Raw genomic sequence first — 17,955 nt, 5'->3', positions numbered from 1 at the left:
TGAACTGCTTGGATTGGCTGCTCTGACAGGACCTTCCTGTGTAACAGAGAGCTTGATTGGCTTAGTGTGAATGACCGCCCCTCCCTCCCTCCCTAGCACCAGCAGGACCGTTTGGGCTGGCTCAGCCTCGGGGTGGGGCGGCGAGTCCCCGGACTGTTCTCTTCACCGTGGGCTCGCCCCCCAACAGCAGCACCCCCCCTACCTGCAGCCACCTGGGCACCCGGCCGCGCACCACCTCAGGTGAGACCGCTCACTGCATCAGCGGCTAACTGCTAGGCTAACCGCTTGCTAAACCCCACTTCCCAAAGCTACACCCTCTTAGCTAACCTGCTAATGCTAAATACTACGACTCCACTCAATGTTTCCTACCTGGAGTGAAGTGACTCCCGTGTTGGTGGTTCCAATGCCCTGAGATACATAACTGCTATTTAGTGGGCAGTCTCTCTCCCTCTCCTTGTGCTGTTCATCTTAGTGGGTACTATCAATAATACTCTGTGTCTCGGACTGAACTTTGTTCTGGAAAATGTTGTAATTATGTTATCTTAATCAGAAATTCTCTATAGTTCAAATTCAGCCAATGAAAGGAGCAATCAAATTATGCCAAAGTGATAGGCCTACATATTGACACACATCAACAATGTTTCGCGCTCTCTCTCCCTCTCTCAGTGGGCTCCAACAGTTCGGCAGGCTCCCTGTGCTCCACCAGTGGGCGGGTGTACGTGGGCTCTCCTCCGGGCATGGCCATCGGGACCTCTCCCCCAGGGGGTGCAGAGGCAGGTCCCAGCAGCCTACGCTATGTCCCCTACGGCACCTCTCCCCCCAGCCTGGACGGATTCATCACCTTTGAGGCCCCAGAGCTGCCTGAGGAGACACTCATGGAGGTGGGAGAGGGGGCCCATTTTGTGTGTGTGTGTGGCATTTCTATTTGCACACGTCTTTATGTAATATCTGACCTGTATCATGTGTTTGACTACAGCGAGAGCACACAGACACTCTGATGCACCTACGGATGATGCTGTCCTTCACTGACTGTGTGCTGGAGATCGCAGCGGTGCGAGCAGGAGGGTCAGACCTGGGCGCATCGGCTGCCTCCCTCTACCCCCCTCAGGAGAGTGTGGTAGTGGACCAGATCAGCCAGCTCAGCAAGGAGTGGGGGTAAGGGAGAGACCAAAATTGGGGGGATGGGGTTCACAGTTTAACTGAAAGTATTCTGGTTTTAGTTTGGACCCAAACCTGTAGCATTTCATCATAGTGAGGCACAAAAACATCAGTTTCATCACAATTTAAATTATTGTTGTAAAAGACAATTATGATGTTTTTAAGAAAGAAAAGCCATGGAAGCCGTATAGGTTAGTAATGTGTGCTGTGCTACCCCCTACAGGCAGGTGGAGCAGCTGGTGCTGTACATGAAAGCTGCCCAGCTCCTGGCCTCCTCCCTCCACCTGGCCAAGGCCCAGATCAAATCAGCCAAGCTCAACCCTTCCAGCGCCGTCAAGCAGGGTAAGACAAAAATCCCCAGACCGGTACAGTGGCATTACACTATAGTATTTATAAACTGCATACGAACTTAAAACACTTAAAATATACATGTATAATACTTCGATATAATTTATTTTTATTTGAACATAACTAACTTTCTCTCCCCCTCCCTCACCCCCTTCTTCAGTGGTGAAGAGTCTGAACGAGCGTTACAAGAGCTGCATCTCCCTGTGTCGGCGGCTCACAGACAAGCTGAACCACTTCTTCTCAGACAAGCAGCGCTTCGTAGACGAGATCAACAGCGTGACCGCAGAGAAACTCATCTATAACTACGCTGTGGAAACGGTGCAGTCTGCAGCTCTGGATGAGATGTTTCAGCAGACGGAGGACATAGCCTACCGTTACAACAAGGCTGCCATGCTGCTAGAAGGCCTGTCCAAGATCCTCCAGGACCCTGCAGACATCCAAAATGTGGCCAAGTGTAAGTATCCACGTGCCGGCCTTAACTGTAGACTGAAGACCAGTCTGTTTCTGCTACGCCATTGTTATGTCATGTATGGCCAAAGCACAAATCCATCTTTCAACCAGGCTCCCCCAACAGGCTCTGTCAGAGACCAGACAAGCTCATCACATTGTACTGTATCAGAGACTCTGGTGTATTGGACATGGATATTAATATGGACAGTCAAGTGTGTTAACTAGAGTCTCTTGTGAAAAATCCCTTTGACCTCTTATCTTTAATCAGCACTCACAGGCTTACTTGAACCACTTAGTCCAGCTCTGAGCTTCTTTCAGATGAGGCTTCAATCAGATGAGGTTTAGAGTGCACTGTGCTTCTCTGAAAGTGTGTGAGGCATGGTAGCCAGGTCATTGTGACATAGAACAGCAGCTACAGTCACTGTAATCTGACTGTGTGTTTGTCTCCTCAACAGACAAGGCCAGTGTGGACCGGAGAATCTCTGCCCTCTGCTACTGCACCGTCACACTGTATGAGTAGCAGACCACACACACATATCAGGGGCAGTTGTGACCTCTGTCCCCCTTCTCTGCCCAGAGGGACCACTCTACCCCGACAATAGAACATTGAGGACAAGCACGGAACTCCAATGTTCCCTCACGTAGCAGTCCAAGCACCTTTCCGTTTAGATTTTTTTCTGAGTTTAAGGAAACAACATGGCAGATAGTATAACACCTTCTTTGGCATCGCAGACTGAACGATGAAGTGTGTGAGAGATGATGCACACATTCACTACCAAAGATGATCCAATGATCCTGGAACTGAGACATTCACAGGACATGAACAAGACGCAGGCATCTTCTTGCGCGCTGTCTGTCAACGGACTCCTTGAAGAGAGTGGGATGAGGACACAAACTCTACCCAGCTTTTTGTATCTGACTTGCAGGATTTTTACATTTTGTACCAGAAGAAAGAGATTGATATAAGGACAATGACAATCTATCATGGGCCCAGAGACTTATACACCCATGAAAAATACATATTTTTAATGCAAATCACAGTGGTTATTATAATGTAAAGGTTTTTACTCTGTATTAGTATTGTTGTTGTGATTATTTATTGTTTTGGAATAGGAGGCTGTTGTGATGCCTGTCTGACATCATCTTTAGTATTGAAGTGGAAAGAAGGAGTATATGAGATTAGTCAATTTAAAGGAGTGTATGAGATTAGTCAATTTAAAGGCGTATATGAGATTAGTCCATTTTAAAGGAGTATATGAGATTAGTCAATTTAAAAGAGTATATGAGATTAGTCAATTTAAAGGCAGTCAGTCTAGCCAACCCTGTAACAAATACACATACTCAAACGCCAAATCACACACTTTACAATACATGTACATACAAGAACACACAGTTTTACACACATGGAAGGACGCCTGAAGAGCAAACAACCATGTAGATTTGTAATCAGATAGTTTTGTTCATTTGTTAGCTGAAGCACTTTATTGTGAAAAGTGGGGGGGACACTTTGTCCTGACAGGTTAGGAAAGAGAAATGTGAAGGCTGTTAGTGGTAGCTCAGGTTGGTTAAAGGGATGGGGGTGGGGGGGTTCTCTCTTCTCTCTCACCCTCTTCAGCCCACAACACCACTTGCCCTGCCACAGCTCTCCCTCTCATTGCTGCGCAACCTGCTTGCACACTCTGACTGTTAAGTGTTGCCGTGGAAATGGGGTGAGGGGTCGTAAGAAACGTCCAGTCTCTACACATCCCACACCACTGGTGGGCGTTTAGAATAGTATGGCAAGAAGAAGCCTGTGGGTGACAGAATCGGACTAAAACGTATGTTTTCTTTGCCCCTGGAACTTCTAGCGTTGACCAGCACATGCCCCTAGGCATTTGGGGAGGAGGGGCTCCTGATCAGTTAACCAAGGGAGAACGCCCCTCTCCAGGGTGAATCAAGACAAAACAGTGAAATTACTTGAGTAGTTTTCGCTAAATAATACAGAAACAAGCTTTTTTTTATGTTCATACATGAATAACTGTAACTAATTTCCAAGTAAATTGATGTTTGCAAAAGTGTCAATATTTGTATGTTGTGCATGTGATTTTGTTTTCCTGAGTGAATGTGTGTGTGAGAGCACAGTGAGAGAGTGAGGGGGTCAGTGAGCGAGACGACGCCATTGGATGCCCTGCCTCTCGATCAAAGAGCACAAACATTTTTATGTACTTTTAACCACGCCTGCCACGGGTTCAAGTCAATCTATCCCCACTAGAGGTCCCTGGCACAGAGGAATGTGCCAATCACAAGGCAGCTGCTCCAAACATCTCCACACAACCTCTTTATACTAGGACTGTTCATATACTATACCGGATTGGGATTCTGTGTGGAGAGATCAAATCTACTGTGTTGGAAGTAAAGAAAGGCACTGCCTAGCATCCATTCAAGTCTGCTCTGCTCTCTCCCCAAGCAGCTGCTGTGCTTGCAATGCAGTAATGTTAGTGAGTCTGCACACGTCAGGTATGCAAAAGGCCAGTGATCATAGAAAGTCCATTACAGAAGAAAAGCTGCCTCCTAAGCCTATTTGAAAAGTGGGCAGAGTCCTTGATTTCCTATTGTACAAGTGTGAATAGTGTGTAAATGCGTAAACTTGCAACTGGTGGCCACTAGCTCTTTTTATGATGTACTGTTCCTTTTTTATAGACATATCCAAGTTTCTGTGGTTTATTTAGTTTTTGCTCTTGTGCCCTCTCCCTTTGCACGTGAGCACTCCGCACCACAAAAAGCCTTTTCTGCACACTGAGTGGCGGGAGAAGGACATTAAAACAGTCAGAAACTGTCTGAACATACCAAATCCATGCATCTATTTATAGCGCTGTAGATTTAGGCCACACTCCCTCACTAGCAGTGTTTTATTAAGAATGGAGTACTAACGATGGACTGTTTCAGAGACAAACCATTGGTACTAAGCACATGTTATATCCCGTAGAGTGAATGTATTCACCCTCCCAGTCATTTGCACCTCAGACTCCAGCTGAATGCATACCGACCCTTGTGATGGTTAAGCCCCCCTCCCCTGAACTGACCATGACAATGCAACTGAATTTCCACACACCTATTTTTCAATGAGAAATGTTGATGTGTTACTTGATGTGAGTTAAAGGGCATCTTTCTTTTATGGAACTCTACAAATGCAGCCTTTGTTAATTAAAAAGAAAAGTTGGAACTACATGCATGGTCTGTATTATTTCATGGAAAATACTAATAACATTTGTGGGTACCTTATTAACACTAGAAAAGCCGGGCCTCGTGGGACCCCCATTTGAGCCAATGAGCAGTCATTTTCACTCTAATATTCACTAGATGGAGCCAAATTCCTGCTTCAAAATACTGTATGTTTCAAACCATGTCAATCTCATGGACCATCAGTCCATAGTTATGATGGTGGTTATATACAGTTTGTGTGGTTACATTTCTCCAGCCCCATACCTTAGCTGGATAACTTTTTTTATCTGTCTAACAATCAAGCATCCCCATCCCTACAGATTCTGATAGCAAAACTTTCACCACAGATAGCATAATTAGCTACACAAGGGGCTCATTCACTGAACATCGCCTAATAAATGAACAGGATTCTAAAATCACACGGTTCTCTATGGAACTATTCTAACTCTTCCAGCCACTTCACTATTCACTGCCAAATAGAAAGTGACAGATAGGGAGGGAGGGATATTTTAGGACTGTGTTACTGCCAATGTTTTCTGAGGACACAGCAAATTATTTATCCCTGAAACAAATTCGGCATACAAATGGATCTAGTACACAAACTGTTTGTGGCAAACTTCTAATCTCACCTTCAGCTGTTTATTTTTACAGACCTGAACAAGTCCAGTTAGAGGATAGATGCGGCCAGGTTCCCAAATTCTGCTGACAACAAGACCACTTCTGCGAAAAAAGAAGGTAAGCCCACAGTTGAATAAACATATTTTTTTCTCTCTCTCAACTTCAATGTTTTTCATACCTGCCTCTTCATCTGTCTGTAGGTAGGTATGTGTGTGTGTTGGGGCCCACTCTCTGTCATCATACTGTGAAAACAATGAATGTAGCCCAGAACCCACAGGTGGACAGCGGGGAGCCCAGTATTGTGCTGCAGGAGATGTTGATTATAATTTCTCCCACTTGGCCTTCCCATCCCTCTTGTTTCCTCTTAAAGCTTTGTTAACACCCAGAGCAGAGCCCCTGTTGTTTATGTCTACATCAACCATTTGTCAGTTGCTATGTATGGATGGCCTTCATCACCACATTGAGGTTGCAGTAGATATAAAAAACTAAAAGCATGGAATCCATTAGTCTGCATTATTGGGGACGTTTGCCATTGCCCAAATTAAATATTTTGCCTTTTATTACTTAGATTTCCTAAATGCCATCTTAAGATTTAGGCTAAAGGCTACATAACATTGTGAAATTCTGTTAAGCATTCCCTTAATAATAGAGGGTTTCTAGATAGCCTACTGTCTGTAGCTTACAGTATCTTTTATCAATTTGGGGTTTCCTATTTTTCATTTATCATCAGCCACATTTTTCCTAAGGTGTGCAAGTACCAAAAAATATTCTCAATTTATTTTTGCCAAAAGGGCTATATTTCCTAAAGTAGAACCCCGTCATTGTCCGAGTAAAAACAGACATCCTATAGAGTACCACAGTATGAGTCATAATACCCATAAAACCTAGCGGTCAATCGGGGAAATGGTTCCAATCGTTTTCCCACAATTTTTTACTAGGGGATTTTAAAGCACTTCAAATAAGGGCTGTGTTTCGTGTAGGCTTACCCTGGCATGATGTTTTGATAACTGTGTAAATATCTGTAGGACAAGGTGACATTTATCAATATATTCGCCTGAATCTCTTTCCCCCCCCACACATACGCACGCACTCACACTATCATAAAGAACTACATTTTCCATGATGATCTGGACGAGACTGTCAAATCGAGACAAATATGATAATCTCTAGATTAACTGTAATGTTAGCTAAATGGAGTAATCAATAAATTGGCTACATTTCTTTAAATGGACAATTCCGTGAACTGTCTTGTGAAAGTTTTTTTTAAATTTACATAATACCTGTTAGCAAAGGTGTCAGCTAGAGATGATGTGCAGGAGCTTGCAGGGATTTGTAGTTTTGCATAATGTCTACTTTTCGAATGTGAGTAAATGGAGCCAAATATATTGAGAAAAGTCACCTTGCCTGAGAGAGATTTGCATGGTTATCAAAACGTCACACCGGGGTAAGCATACACGAAACACAGCCGTTATTTTAAGCGTTTCTAAAATCCCCTTTGGGAAAAAAATGTATGGTTGAAAAACCTTTTGGAACAATTTCCCTGTTTGAACCCTAGGTATTATGGGTATTATGACACCTCCACTGTGGGGCTCTATTCCATAACATTCTTCATACAGTATCTGTAACAATAGAATCACTTCATTTCGGTCGCCGAAGCAACCGTCTCGCCGCTAGAGTGCGCCTCTTTCGTGTCCGACTTCAAAGCCATACTGGCGGAAACCTATCTGGACTTCAGTGCTTTACGAAGAAGTCTGGGGAGCCTCGTCTCGACAAGTCAGGATAGATAGTTGCAGCACTGACAGTTAATATAAAACCGCAAGAAATCTCTAAATTGCCTGAACCGCACAATGATATTGGATTTACAAAAATGGGAGCGGAGGTTGAGTCAAGATTCCTTGGCGTGGTGAAGTAAACTGGTTTGTCCAGGAGAGCAACCAGTCTAAATTCCTATTTGATGGTAAAGGTATGTCTGAAATGCGTGAGCAAGTTAGAATAGTCCTTATTATCAACGGTATTTTAAACTTTTCTTTGGATTTCAAGGTTTTCAAGCCTTGGAACGACGGAGGTCAGATCATATTTCTGATTTCTCAGAAAAACTGCGCTCCTCTGATAGGCTATTAGGTGCAAATTGTACATACTAGTTAATTACACTTATAATCATATACTTAAAACCTTGAAGAATACTTATTCACAGGCCAAATGCGTAAAACTTAGTTGAGTGACGTGTTTCATGGAAATGTGACAAGTCGAGTGATAATTGACAGAAGGTGGCGGGACTTGGGAGTAGTCTGGTACGTATGAGATTTGATTCATTTCTCAGGTACCACACGGATGAGTTTGACGGTCTCAGAAAAGTAGGCAGGCTGCAAGGTAAGGCGAGGTTTGCCACGGCTACAGGAAATTTGATCTCCAGGGGCAAACGAAGTCAATTTGCTAGCCTTGTTTTACTCACTGAGGCCAGTTCATATTGCGCTTAAATACAATTTTTTTTTATTGAAAGGGGCGTTTAGGCAGCCTGTGTGGAAATGCATGTACAGGGCTTTGAGTCAGACTTTATTTAAAGAATGCAAGCAAGACATTGCCATGGCTTAATGATTATTACTTTTTGAAGAATTTACTCTAAATCTACGTTTTCATGACTCAAAATAGGTTTAATATTGAGATAATCGCATGCCATATCTATATAGTATGTTTTAAACTAAGTTATAGTCCACAGACGCTAGGACGCGATAGTCCGGTGTCCCATTGTGACATAGCTAGAGGGCTCAGAGACCACCATCCACGAGGGACTCACCCAATGCCACCCATGCACCATGCTGTGTATTCCTCAATACCAAATGAATGGAAAAGATAGTTTCAGATGGCGCCTATGAAATTAGTGTCTGAAATGATCAAATTTGTGCCCATCGTTTCCATTTATTTGGGATTGAGTCATTTAGCTGGATCTTCACAACAGATGGTGTGGAACTCATCTTGAGATAAGATCACTTTTGAAGTCTTGAAATGCTTTTTAAACTTTAACAACACTGACATTTGGCCTGTGCTATCAGTGCAATAGTTCAATCCTATTAATCATGGAAACTGAGGACTTGTTGTCCTGATGAGACTAGCCTATACTGTTTTCTGCACTACTTCAAGCTCACATTAAACCTGGCTCTTCTTAATGTCATGCATTAATTTGGCTTAAATGGATTAGCGCGCCCACACAATCTCTCCTAATTAAATTGTTTGTAGGCTTTGACTTTGGGATTTAGCTGGTAAAATGCACTCTTAGGGAAATAAAGGTGCTATCTAGAACCAAAAAGGGTTCTCCTATGGGGACAGACAAATAACCCTTTTGGAACCATTTTTTTCTGGGAGTGTACTCTCCATCACATGGAGAATCCTTCTGAACTGTGATAGACCTGCTGTCTGCTGTAGAGATCAGGTATGAGCAACATTGCAAAGGCCTACTTAGACCTATTCTAATGAGGCTCAAACCACCCTCAGATGCCAGGACATCAAATTACACTGGAAAATAGCCGAAAATGCAATAAAACATAATTCCCAGTTCCCACATAGCTTAGCATTACTCACATGTTGAACGTTAAAGAATACGGAAAGTATATGTTGTCTTTTTGAGGATATAAGCATGTTGAAAGACAAGATCCTAAAAGTGAGATGTGTTTGTGGCCTACAATTTCCCCTGAGGAGAGTTGAGGTGCGGACAGCCATAGTTGTCAAGTAATTATAGTGGGCTGATTGTAAGTCTGGGCTAACAGCCATTTACTGTTTGCTGTAATTTATTGGTGAAAGGATGAGAGGAACACCTGGTGTGGAGAAGTTCAATGTCCCCAGTAAAAGAGCAGCAGATGTATTCATGGACAACATACATGGACAATGAAGAGAGAGGGAAAATTCACTAGCTAGCACCAATGTAGTAGGCTAGACTTCTGAACTTAGCCACAGATGTCCACTGCATGGCTTTAGACTGCCCCCTCATATGTGTGCTAATAAAGCCAGTCACTCAAATAAAATTGTATTGGTCACATACACGTTTTTAGCAGATGTTATTGCGGGTGTAGCGAAATGCTTGTGCTTCTAGCTCCGACAGTGCAGCAATATCTACCAATTTCACAACATATACCCAATACAAACAAATCTAAGTAAGTTATGAAATGAAGAATATATACATATATGGACAAGCGATGTCATCGCGGCAGGGTGTAGTCCATGTCTGGGGAGTATGCAGGCTTGTAAACGTGGGATGGGAGGATGGCGGAGGATGATTCCCCGTTGAAGTAATTGTTTTTATTAAAATGGAAACAAATGAGTTGTAGAAGTTCATCTAGTATTGTGAAAACAAAACCTCATGAAAGATACATACCTTACCTTGGATTTGTGGTAAGCAGAAGCATAATACATCTATTGATCTTGTTTAATGGGGAAATACTCACTCACCGTCATTTGATATCTTCTACTTATTTTGGCTATCTGCCCTATCTTGTATGGTAGGGGGGACCCAGGCTTTGAGTCAACAAATCCAAAGAAAACACATTCTCTCTCTTTCACACACTGAGGACAGAGTGGCTCAACTGAAGATGGGGGAAACTGACCTATTTATACTGAACAAAAATGTAAGCGCAACATGTAAAATGTTGGTCTCGTGTCATGAGCTGGAACAAAAGATCCAAGAAATGTTCCATATGCACAAAAAGCTTATTTCTCTCAAATGTTGTGCACACATTTGTTTACATCACTGTTAGTGAGGATTTCTCCTTTGCCAAAATAATCCATCCACCTGACATGTGTGGCCTATCAAGAAGCTGGTTTGAGCATTGGGCCAGTAACCGAAAGGTTGCTGGATCGAATCCCCAAACTGACAAGGTAAAAATCTGTCATTCTGCCCCTGAACAAGGCAGTTAACCCACTGTTCCCCGGTAGACATTTACATTTAAGTCATTTAGCAGACGCTCTTATCCAGAGCGACTTACAAATTGGTGCATTCACCTTATGATATCCAGTGGAACCTTCATTGAACCTAGACCTTCATTGTAAAGAAGAATTTGTTCTTAACTGACTTGCCTAGTTAAACAAGGTTCAATTAAACAGCATGATCATTACACAGATGCACCTTGTGCTGGGGGCAATAAAAGGCAACTCTAAAATGTGCTGTTTTGTCACACAACACAATGCCACAGATGTCTCAAGTTTTGAGACTGTGCAATTGGCATTCTGACTGCAGGAATTTCCACCAGAGCTGTTGCCAGAGATTTGAATGTTCATTTCCTTACCGTAAGCCGCCTCCGTCATTTTAGAGAATTTGGCAGTACGTCCAACCGGCCTCACAACCGCAGACCACGTGTAACCCCGCCAGCCCAGGACCTCCACATCCGGCTTCTTCACCTGCGGGATCGTCTGAGACCATCCACCCGGACAGCTGATGAAACAGGAGTATTTCTGTCTGTAATAAAGCCCTTTTGTGGGGGAAAAACTCATTGTGATTGGCTGCGCCCCTGCCCAGTCATGTGAAATCCATAGATTAGGGCCTAATTCATTTATTTCAATTGACTGATTTCCTTATAAGAACTGTAACTTAGTAAAATCGTTTACATTATTGAATGTTGCGTTAATATTTTGGTTTAGTATATATGGAAATCCAAGATAGCTCTTTGCGGGATGATATTTTGCTATATTACTGAAATTCTGTACAAATTTGCCATTTTTAAAATGTATTTTTTAAACTTTTAGATTATTAGAATAAACTGACTCAACCGCCACACAACATGAACAGCTCCAGTTGAGTATATCAGTTTCTGGGCAGATTACCACATCAGTCTTCATGTTGAATCTAAAGTATTCCAGATTTCCTTTTTGATTATCCAACATCCCCTGTTACATAATAACCTTCTGTAGCCTTTGCAGGCCATCTACAATTAACATACCTGATAACTCTTAAAACCTTTTACTGCTGTAGGGTAAATCAGGGTCACACAGTGTTTCTTGGTAGTCTTAAACACATCTAATTTGAAGTAAAAGTATACACCTCTCACACATGGTTATAGTCTTTAAAAAAAGAAGACACCTGTACCATGTCAAATATAGTATGTATTCCATTTTGAGTTTGCATCCCAATATTACACTATATATACTGAACAAAAATATAAACGCAACATGCAACAATTTCAAACATTTGATTTTAGTTACAGTTCATATAAGGAAATCAGTTAATTGAAATATATTCATTAGGCCCTAGTCTATGGATTTCACATGACTGGTCACAGATACCTTATTAAAAAAAGGTAGGAGCATGGATCAGAAAACCAGTCAGTATCTGGTGTGACCACCATTTGCCTCATGCAGCACGACACATCTCCTTCACATAGAGTTGATCATGCTGTTGATTGTGGCCTGTGGAATGTTGACCCACTCTTCTTCAATGGCTATGCTGGAAATTGGCATGAACTGGAACACACTGTCGTACATGACGATCCAGAGCATCCCAAACATGCAGGCCATGGAATAACTGGGAAATGTTGTGTGGCTGGTTGGACGTATTGCAAAATTATCTAAAACCACTTTGGAGGAGGCTTATGGTAGAGAAATTAACATTCAATTATCTGGCAACAGTTCTGGTGGACATTCCTGCAGTCTGCATGCCAATTGCACACTCAACTTGAGACATCTGTGGCATTGTTGTATGACAAAACTGCACATTTGAGTGGCCTTTTGACCTCAGCACAAGGTGCACCTATGTAATGATCGTGCTGTTTAATCAGATTCTTGATATGCCACACCTGTCAGGTGGATGCATTATCTTGGCAAAGTAATAACCTTCCACCCATGAGGCCACGAGGGTAATTTGTCTGCACGAAAGCTTGATGTGATAACCTTCCACAGACTATACAGTAGCTAACCTTGGCCTACTGCACAAATTAATGATCAATCCTTCAATGGCTTTTCTGCTGGGTCATGCTTGGGTATACACCTCCTGACCAGTGAACGCTTATTCAGTTGTTATACAACTACACTTCTTAAAGCAGCAATGAGCCATTTAAACAATATCAAAGCGTTCTCCCCACCATTGTTTCGGTAAAAAGCAGTTGGGATGGGGCTAGAAAAATGTTACCACTCTCAAATTCAAAGACTAAGCTATAGATGTTAGGACAGACCATCCATGATATCAAAATGATAGTTTTATCCAGGTTTTTAGGCAATACAGTGTGTGTTTACATTTACTCTGTTTACAAACATTGGAGTAAAACAAGCTTATATTGTGGGTTCTGATGGGGTATGACAGTTGAACTAAGCTCATGAGGCATTTCTAAGTTATGTTCTTTTTAGTACTCAATGGGTACATATCATTAATTTCGAAGTAAAACTGCTGATTGCCTCTTTAACCTTTGCCCAATTTCCATGTGTTGCGTGTGGGTACTCTGTGCTTTGCTCATTATGGCAGTGTTGCTGCCAAGTGCACTAATAGGTTTAGGAGCAGATCATTTACCTCCACAAAGGACGCTGGTTAGGTGGGTTCGGGAACAAAAGTCCTGTGAACCACCAGCCTTCTTCTCAGTCAGATATCTAGTGCTGTGGAGTGAACAGGAAACTAGCGACAACAACAGAAAATAGAGGTATGAAGTGCATGTTCTGTTTTAGTTATTGCTTGGTTATTATACTTATTTAAATGTTTTCATGGTTAACGGTTTTGTCTGACATTCCATTGTTATTTGTGATACGGTAGTCATCAATGTGTGCCATTTGACACACAGTACTTAAGCTGTAAATGTGAACTTTCTAATGAGTAGCTACTGGTGTCAGACATCTTAATACACAACTGTCTGCTTGGAGGAGACTGACTCTCCTAAAGTCACATTTCCTTCTTCCCAATGTAAGCACACTTAGAGATATGAGACAGATATTATAAGGACCTTGAGTGATGATGTCTCCGTTTTGCATCCTCACAACCATGAATAGTTTGTATTGTAAACTAAGAAAAATAAGTGGGAATGAGCTCTTTGATCAAGAAAATGAGGTCAAATCCATTGGGAGCCCAAAGAAAAGAGAAATTAGGGCTGTTGGTGTGTGTTGCAAGGAAAGCTTGAAGTGTTTCCGGTAACAGGTGGCATTTTGAAAGGAAAAACTCTACATTTGAATTCTAAAACTACATTTACTGTCTGTTCCGAGAGTAATCTTTGTTACGTTGTTCAGTGAAGTGGCGTGAGGGAAGGAATACTGCTAACGTGTCTGCTAAATAAAAAGGAAATGACTCGCTTATGGCCATTACCGCATTTGTCATATTTATTTTGTATTTAATGTGTATGTAGAGATTATATTTATGCATGATGTGTTTAACGCTAGCTCTATGTATTTATATCCTTAATGTATCCCTGTAATGGAGTGCATATCATTGTGACTCAGAGATTTTCTACTCTCTGTAGTGTCTATGGAGCCCCAATCTCCTCTAGTTTATCAGGATGTTGCTCTGTTCACTGGATGATGCAAAGTGCTGTTAATCACACATGTACTGTATTTGTTTCTTTTGGGTCACTGAGAATAATATCCAATTAGCTGTTCCTTTTAATTTGAAAGAATGGAAGACATTAGATTACTAGTCACGTATTCCATGTATCTCTCCTACCTTTTCTCAGATATCTGCTAGTCACTACAATATATCATTTGTTTATAGCCCAAACATACATTAGAAGTAACATCTTTTGTTTTGTATTTGTGTCCCCTTCAGAACATGATGGCGTTCCTCCTGTGTGTTAGTCTGTGGATGCTCCTGGCTGTTCACTGCCAGGCTGGAGCTGTGAAGAACTGTCACCCAAGCTGCCACTGTGAGGTGGAGAGCTTTGGCTTGTTCGACAGCTTCAGCCTGACCAGGGTGGATTGCAGGGGAGTGGGCACCAGCCCCATCCCCATCCCCCTGGACACTGCCCACCTGGACTTGTCCTCCAACTCCATGTCCCTGCTGACCGACACTATGCTCTCTGGACCTGGCTATACCACGTTGGTCAGCCTGGACCTCAGCAACAACCGCATCTCCATGGTCAGCCCCAAGGCCCTGTCCAGGCTGCGCTACCTGGAATCTCTGGACCTCAGCCACAACTCCCTGGAGGTCCTGGATGAGGGCTGCTTCTCTGGCCTTCCTCTGGCTGAGGTGGACCTCAGCCACAACCACTTCCGGGAGTTTGACCTGGACATGTTCATCACTAAAGGTCACGGAGAGCCAATCAACGTGGATCTGTCCCACAACCGGCTGACGGTGGTCTCCAGGAGTTCCTCTAGGAGCCCCTTGCTACATGTCCAGAACCTGACTCTAGCAGCCAATCAGCTGAGGGCCGTGCCCAAGCTAAAAGGCATCCCGTTGAGGGATCTAAGCCTGGATGTGAACATTATCTCGCGCATTGAGGAGGGGGCCTTTGAGGACCTCAAGGACCTGGTTCACCTATCCCTCAGTGCGCTTCCTGAGCTCTCTGACATCCAGCCTAACAGCTTCAGAGGCCTTCAGAGCCTTCAGGTCTTGGACCTGTCCAACAACGCCAAGCTAAAGACACTGAGCCCAGCTGTGTTCAGTGGACTTGTGTCTCTACAGGAGCTCAATCTGTCCAACTCTGGAGTAACGTCATTGCCAAATAACATGCTAAGTCACTTGCCAAGCATCAAGAGTATTACCCTGGGCCAGAATATCCATTGTTGGAGGGCTCAAAAGCAGGGCCAGTTTCACAGGCAGCTTGGACAGGAACAGAAACATGACGAGGTGCTAACCTGTGATGTTAAAGGCATTGTGTCGTGATTGTGTTGGGATTGTTGCCTTCGGTATGGACATCTAACTAGCACATTAGTGCTAAAACTGTGCCTTATATCACTATATGCAAAGAACAATTTTTGTTATTGCTGCCAAACATGATAATTACTATTTGAACAGTTTTGTTTAAATTAAATTTGTGTTTTGCTTTTATTCCAAAGGCCTGAGGTATTTATTTCAAACCACTGTTGATACACTGTCATGTCATGCTTGTTATGCATAAATCATGTATTTAAATTACAGTAACAAGCTAGCAATAGCATTGATGGATATTATCTTCAAACCATTTAGCTTTTCCTCTTCCAATTTTGAAGGAGATTTTAGGATCTGGAACTAAAAAAGATACCTCAGCCACTAGGAAACATATTATGTTCCATAACAATCATCAGTATACACATTACTGTGCAAGGACCACTCTTATGTCAGACCAAAAGGTTAACATCTTATGTAGAGTATGTAGTTATGTATGTCTAGCATAGGAGGCTGGTGGGAGGAGCTATAGGAGGACAGGCTCATTGTAATGTCTGGAGTTGAAAATATGGAATGTTATCAAACATGTTCCATTCTAGCCATTACAATGAGCCTGTCCTCCTATAGCTCCTCCCACCAGCCTCCTCAGATGTCTAGTTATCATTTCAATCAGATATTATTGTGGACAAATTCTCCTGCTATCTTCCTCAGTCATGTTTACATGGCCTAAGACCTGGAAGCCAACATTGCGTGTTCTGTTTCAAAGAGCTGTTACACAACTGGTTGAAATGTGATCTGAACAAATCAATGCAGAAACAAATTCTTGAACGTCACCTAGGGGATTTTCGCTGCTCTGTTATTGAATCAGTTTCCCATGACAGTGACCATTTATTTCAAAACATAAAATTGGCTCCAGGCAGTTTATTAGACACAGACATGTTTCGTCCTGTATTTTCTTATCTCTTCTGACAGAGAAGTGTGTTTTAACTGAAACAATATACGTGATGTATTTGATGCATTGTATTATTCACCCTACTTTGAAATGTTATAAATGTCGCAGCTTTTCTACAGCATCAACTTTGGATCTACATTGGCCAAAATCCTTCAGATATTCTGTGCAACAACAACTGCATGTTTGAACACCTGCCTTGGTTGCTATTCCTGTGGTATAATATGGACCGAAAGAGACATAACTGCACTTGAACTGTTTTGAATGTTAAACATCTGCGTAAAGATGTTTTATATTTCTTTATCAATAGTGTATACACTTAGTGTACAAAACATTAAGAACACCTTCCTAATATTGAGTTGCACCCCTGAGAACAGCCTCAATTTGTTGGGTCATGGACTCTACAAGGTGTCCAAAGCGTTCCCCAGGGGTGATGGCCCATGTTGACTCCAATGCTTCCCATGGTTGTCAAGTTGGCTCAATGTCCTTTGGGTGGTGAACCATTCTGATACACATGGGAAACTGTTGAGCGTGAAAAACCCAGAAGCATTGCAGTTCTTGACACAAGCCGGTGTGCCTGGAACCTACTACCATACCCTGTTCAAAGGCACTTAAATATTTTTTTCATTCCCATTCACCCTCTAAATGGCACATGTACACAATCCATGTCTCAAGGCTTAAAAATCCTTCTTTAACCTGTCTCCTTCCCTTCATCTACACTGATTTGAAGTGGATTTAACAAGTGACATCAATAAGGGGATCATAGCTTTCACCTGGTCAGTCTGTCATGGAAAGAGCAGGTGTTCTTAATGTTTTGTACATTCGGTGTATAACTTTGTATAGATGTAAAATAGATGGATTATTCTACACATCTGTGTACTTTACATAAATGTATTAACTTTTAATTATTTGTAACTTTGTTTACTACCCTGTCCCCAACAGCCTGTGGCATTCCACAATTGCTAGGTGTGTCTGTATATGAAAACATATAAATTGTTTGGGTTTCAACGCATACCCCACTGTTGTCATTCCAAAAGGGTTTCACAATTTCACAGAATTCCCTGTATTTCATAGAGCTGCATTCATGTGATTTCATTTTGTCTGCTGTACTGACTCACAGGGTGTGTCCTGTAACAATAGCACTTACGTCTTCCTCAGTGCCTAGCGCAGAACTATATTTACTTTCACATGCCGCCTAACATCCTTCCTTTATTTACTTGAAACTCCCCCTGTAAACACACACACACTAGTGGTTTCGAGAGGTCCTTAAACAGAAGCAGTCAGAGACACTAGTTCCAGGCAGGGAACCATAATACTGTGGACTGATGTATGAAGTCTGTGAGAAGGGGAGAGGGAAAGGAGGAGAGCGGCCTGACTTTGTGTAATGGCGGCTGGCTGTAACTCCACAGATCTCTGTGCTCTGAGAGTGTTCCATTGTGTGCTCCTCCTTAAAGACACAGAGAGCTTTCAGCTA

At 42.5% G+C, this 17,955-nt stretch overlaps 2 protein-coding genes across 6 annotated transcripts in view; both read left to right on the top strand.

Moving 5' to 3' along the window:
• The window catches only part of LOC106581221 (serine/threonine-protein kinase ULK2), a 54,354-nt gene extending 49,193 nt beyond the window's left edge, over positions 1 to 5,161 (top strand). The window contains exons 21-26 of one of the 2 annotated variants that reach the window (XM_014163133.2): positions 97 to 240; positions 667 to 881; positions 977 to 1,155; positions 1,382 to 1,500; positions 1,667 to 1,960; positions 2,412 to 5,161. In XM_014163133.2, the coding sequence (XP_014018608.1) occupies positions 97 to 240; positions 667 to 881; positions 977 to 1,155; positions 1,382 to 1,500; positions 1,667 to 1,960; positions 2,412 to 2,476 (1,016 nt within the window). In that variant the 3' untranslated portion in view covers positions 2,477 to 5,161. The remainder of the gene's footprint in view (positions 1 to 96; positions 241 to 666; positions 882 to 976; positions 1,156 to 1,381; positions 1,501 to 1,666; positions 1,961 to 2,411) is intronic. The other variant, XM_014163134.2, reaches the window with a different exon arrangement.
• Positions 5,162 to 7,410: 2,249 nt separating this feature from the next.
• Positions 7,411 to 17,493, top strand: LOC106581222 (tsukushi). 4 transcript variants are annotated; one of them, XM_014163135.2, is made up of 2 exons: positions 7,411 to 7,738; positions 14,495 to 17,493. In XM_014163135.2, the coding sequence occupies exons 1-2, from the start codon at positions 7,730 to 7,732 to the stop codon at positions 15,548 to 15,550; spliced, it is 1,065 nt and encodes a 354-aa protein (XP_014018610.1). In that variant the 5' UTR covers positions 7,411 to 7,729; the 3' UTR covers positions 15,551 to 17,493. The 4 variants fall into 4 exon arrangements, with proteins under 4 accessions (XP_014018610.1, XP_014018613.1, XP_014018612.1 ...); XM_014163138.2 differs by lacking the exon at positions 7,411 to 7,738 and adding an exon at positions 7,804 to 8,066; XM_014163137.2 differs by lacking the exon at positions 7,411 to 7,738 and adding an exon at positions 8,036 to 8,145.
• The last annotated feature ends 462 nt before the right edge of the window (positions 17,494 to 17,955 follow it).

This window comes from Salmo salar, chromosome ssa20 (genome assembly GCF_905237065.1).
Source record: "Salmo salar chromosome ssa20, Ssal_v3.1, whole genome shotgun sequence".
Classification (NCBI taxonomy): Eukaryota; Metazoa; Chordata; class Actinopteri; order Salmoniformes; family Salmonidae; genus Salmo; species Salmo salar.
Note: the sequence above shows the minus strand (reverse complement) of the source record. Positions and strands in the feature narration are given on the sequence as shown.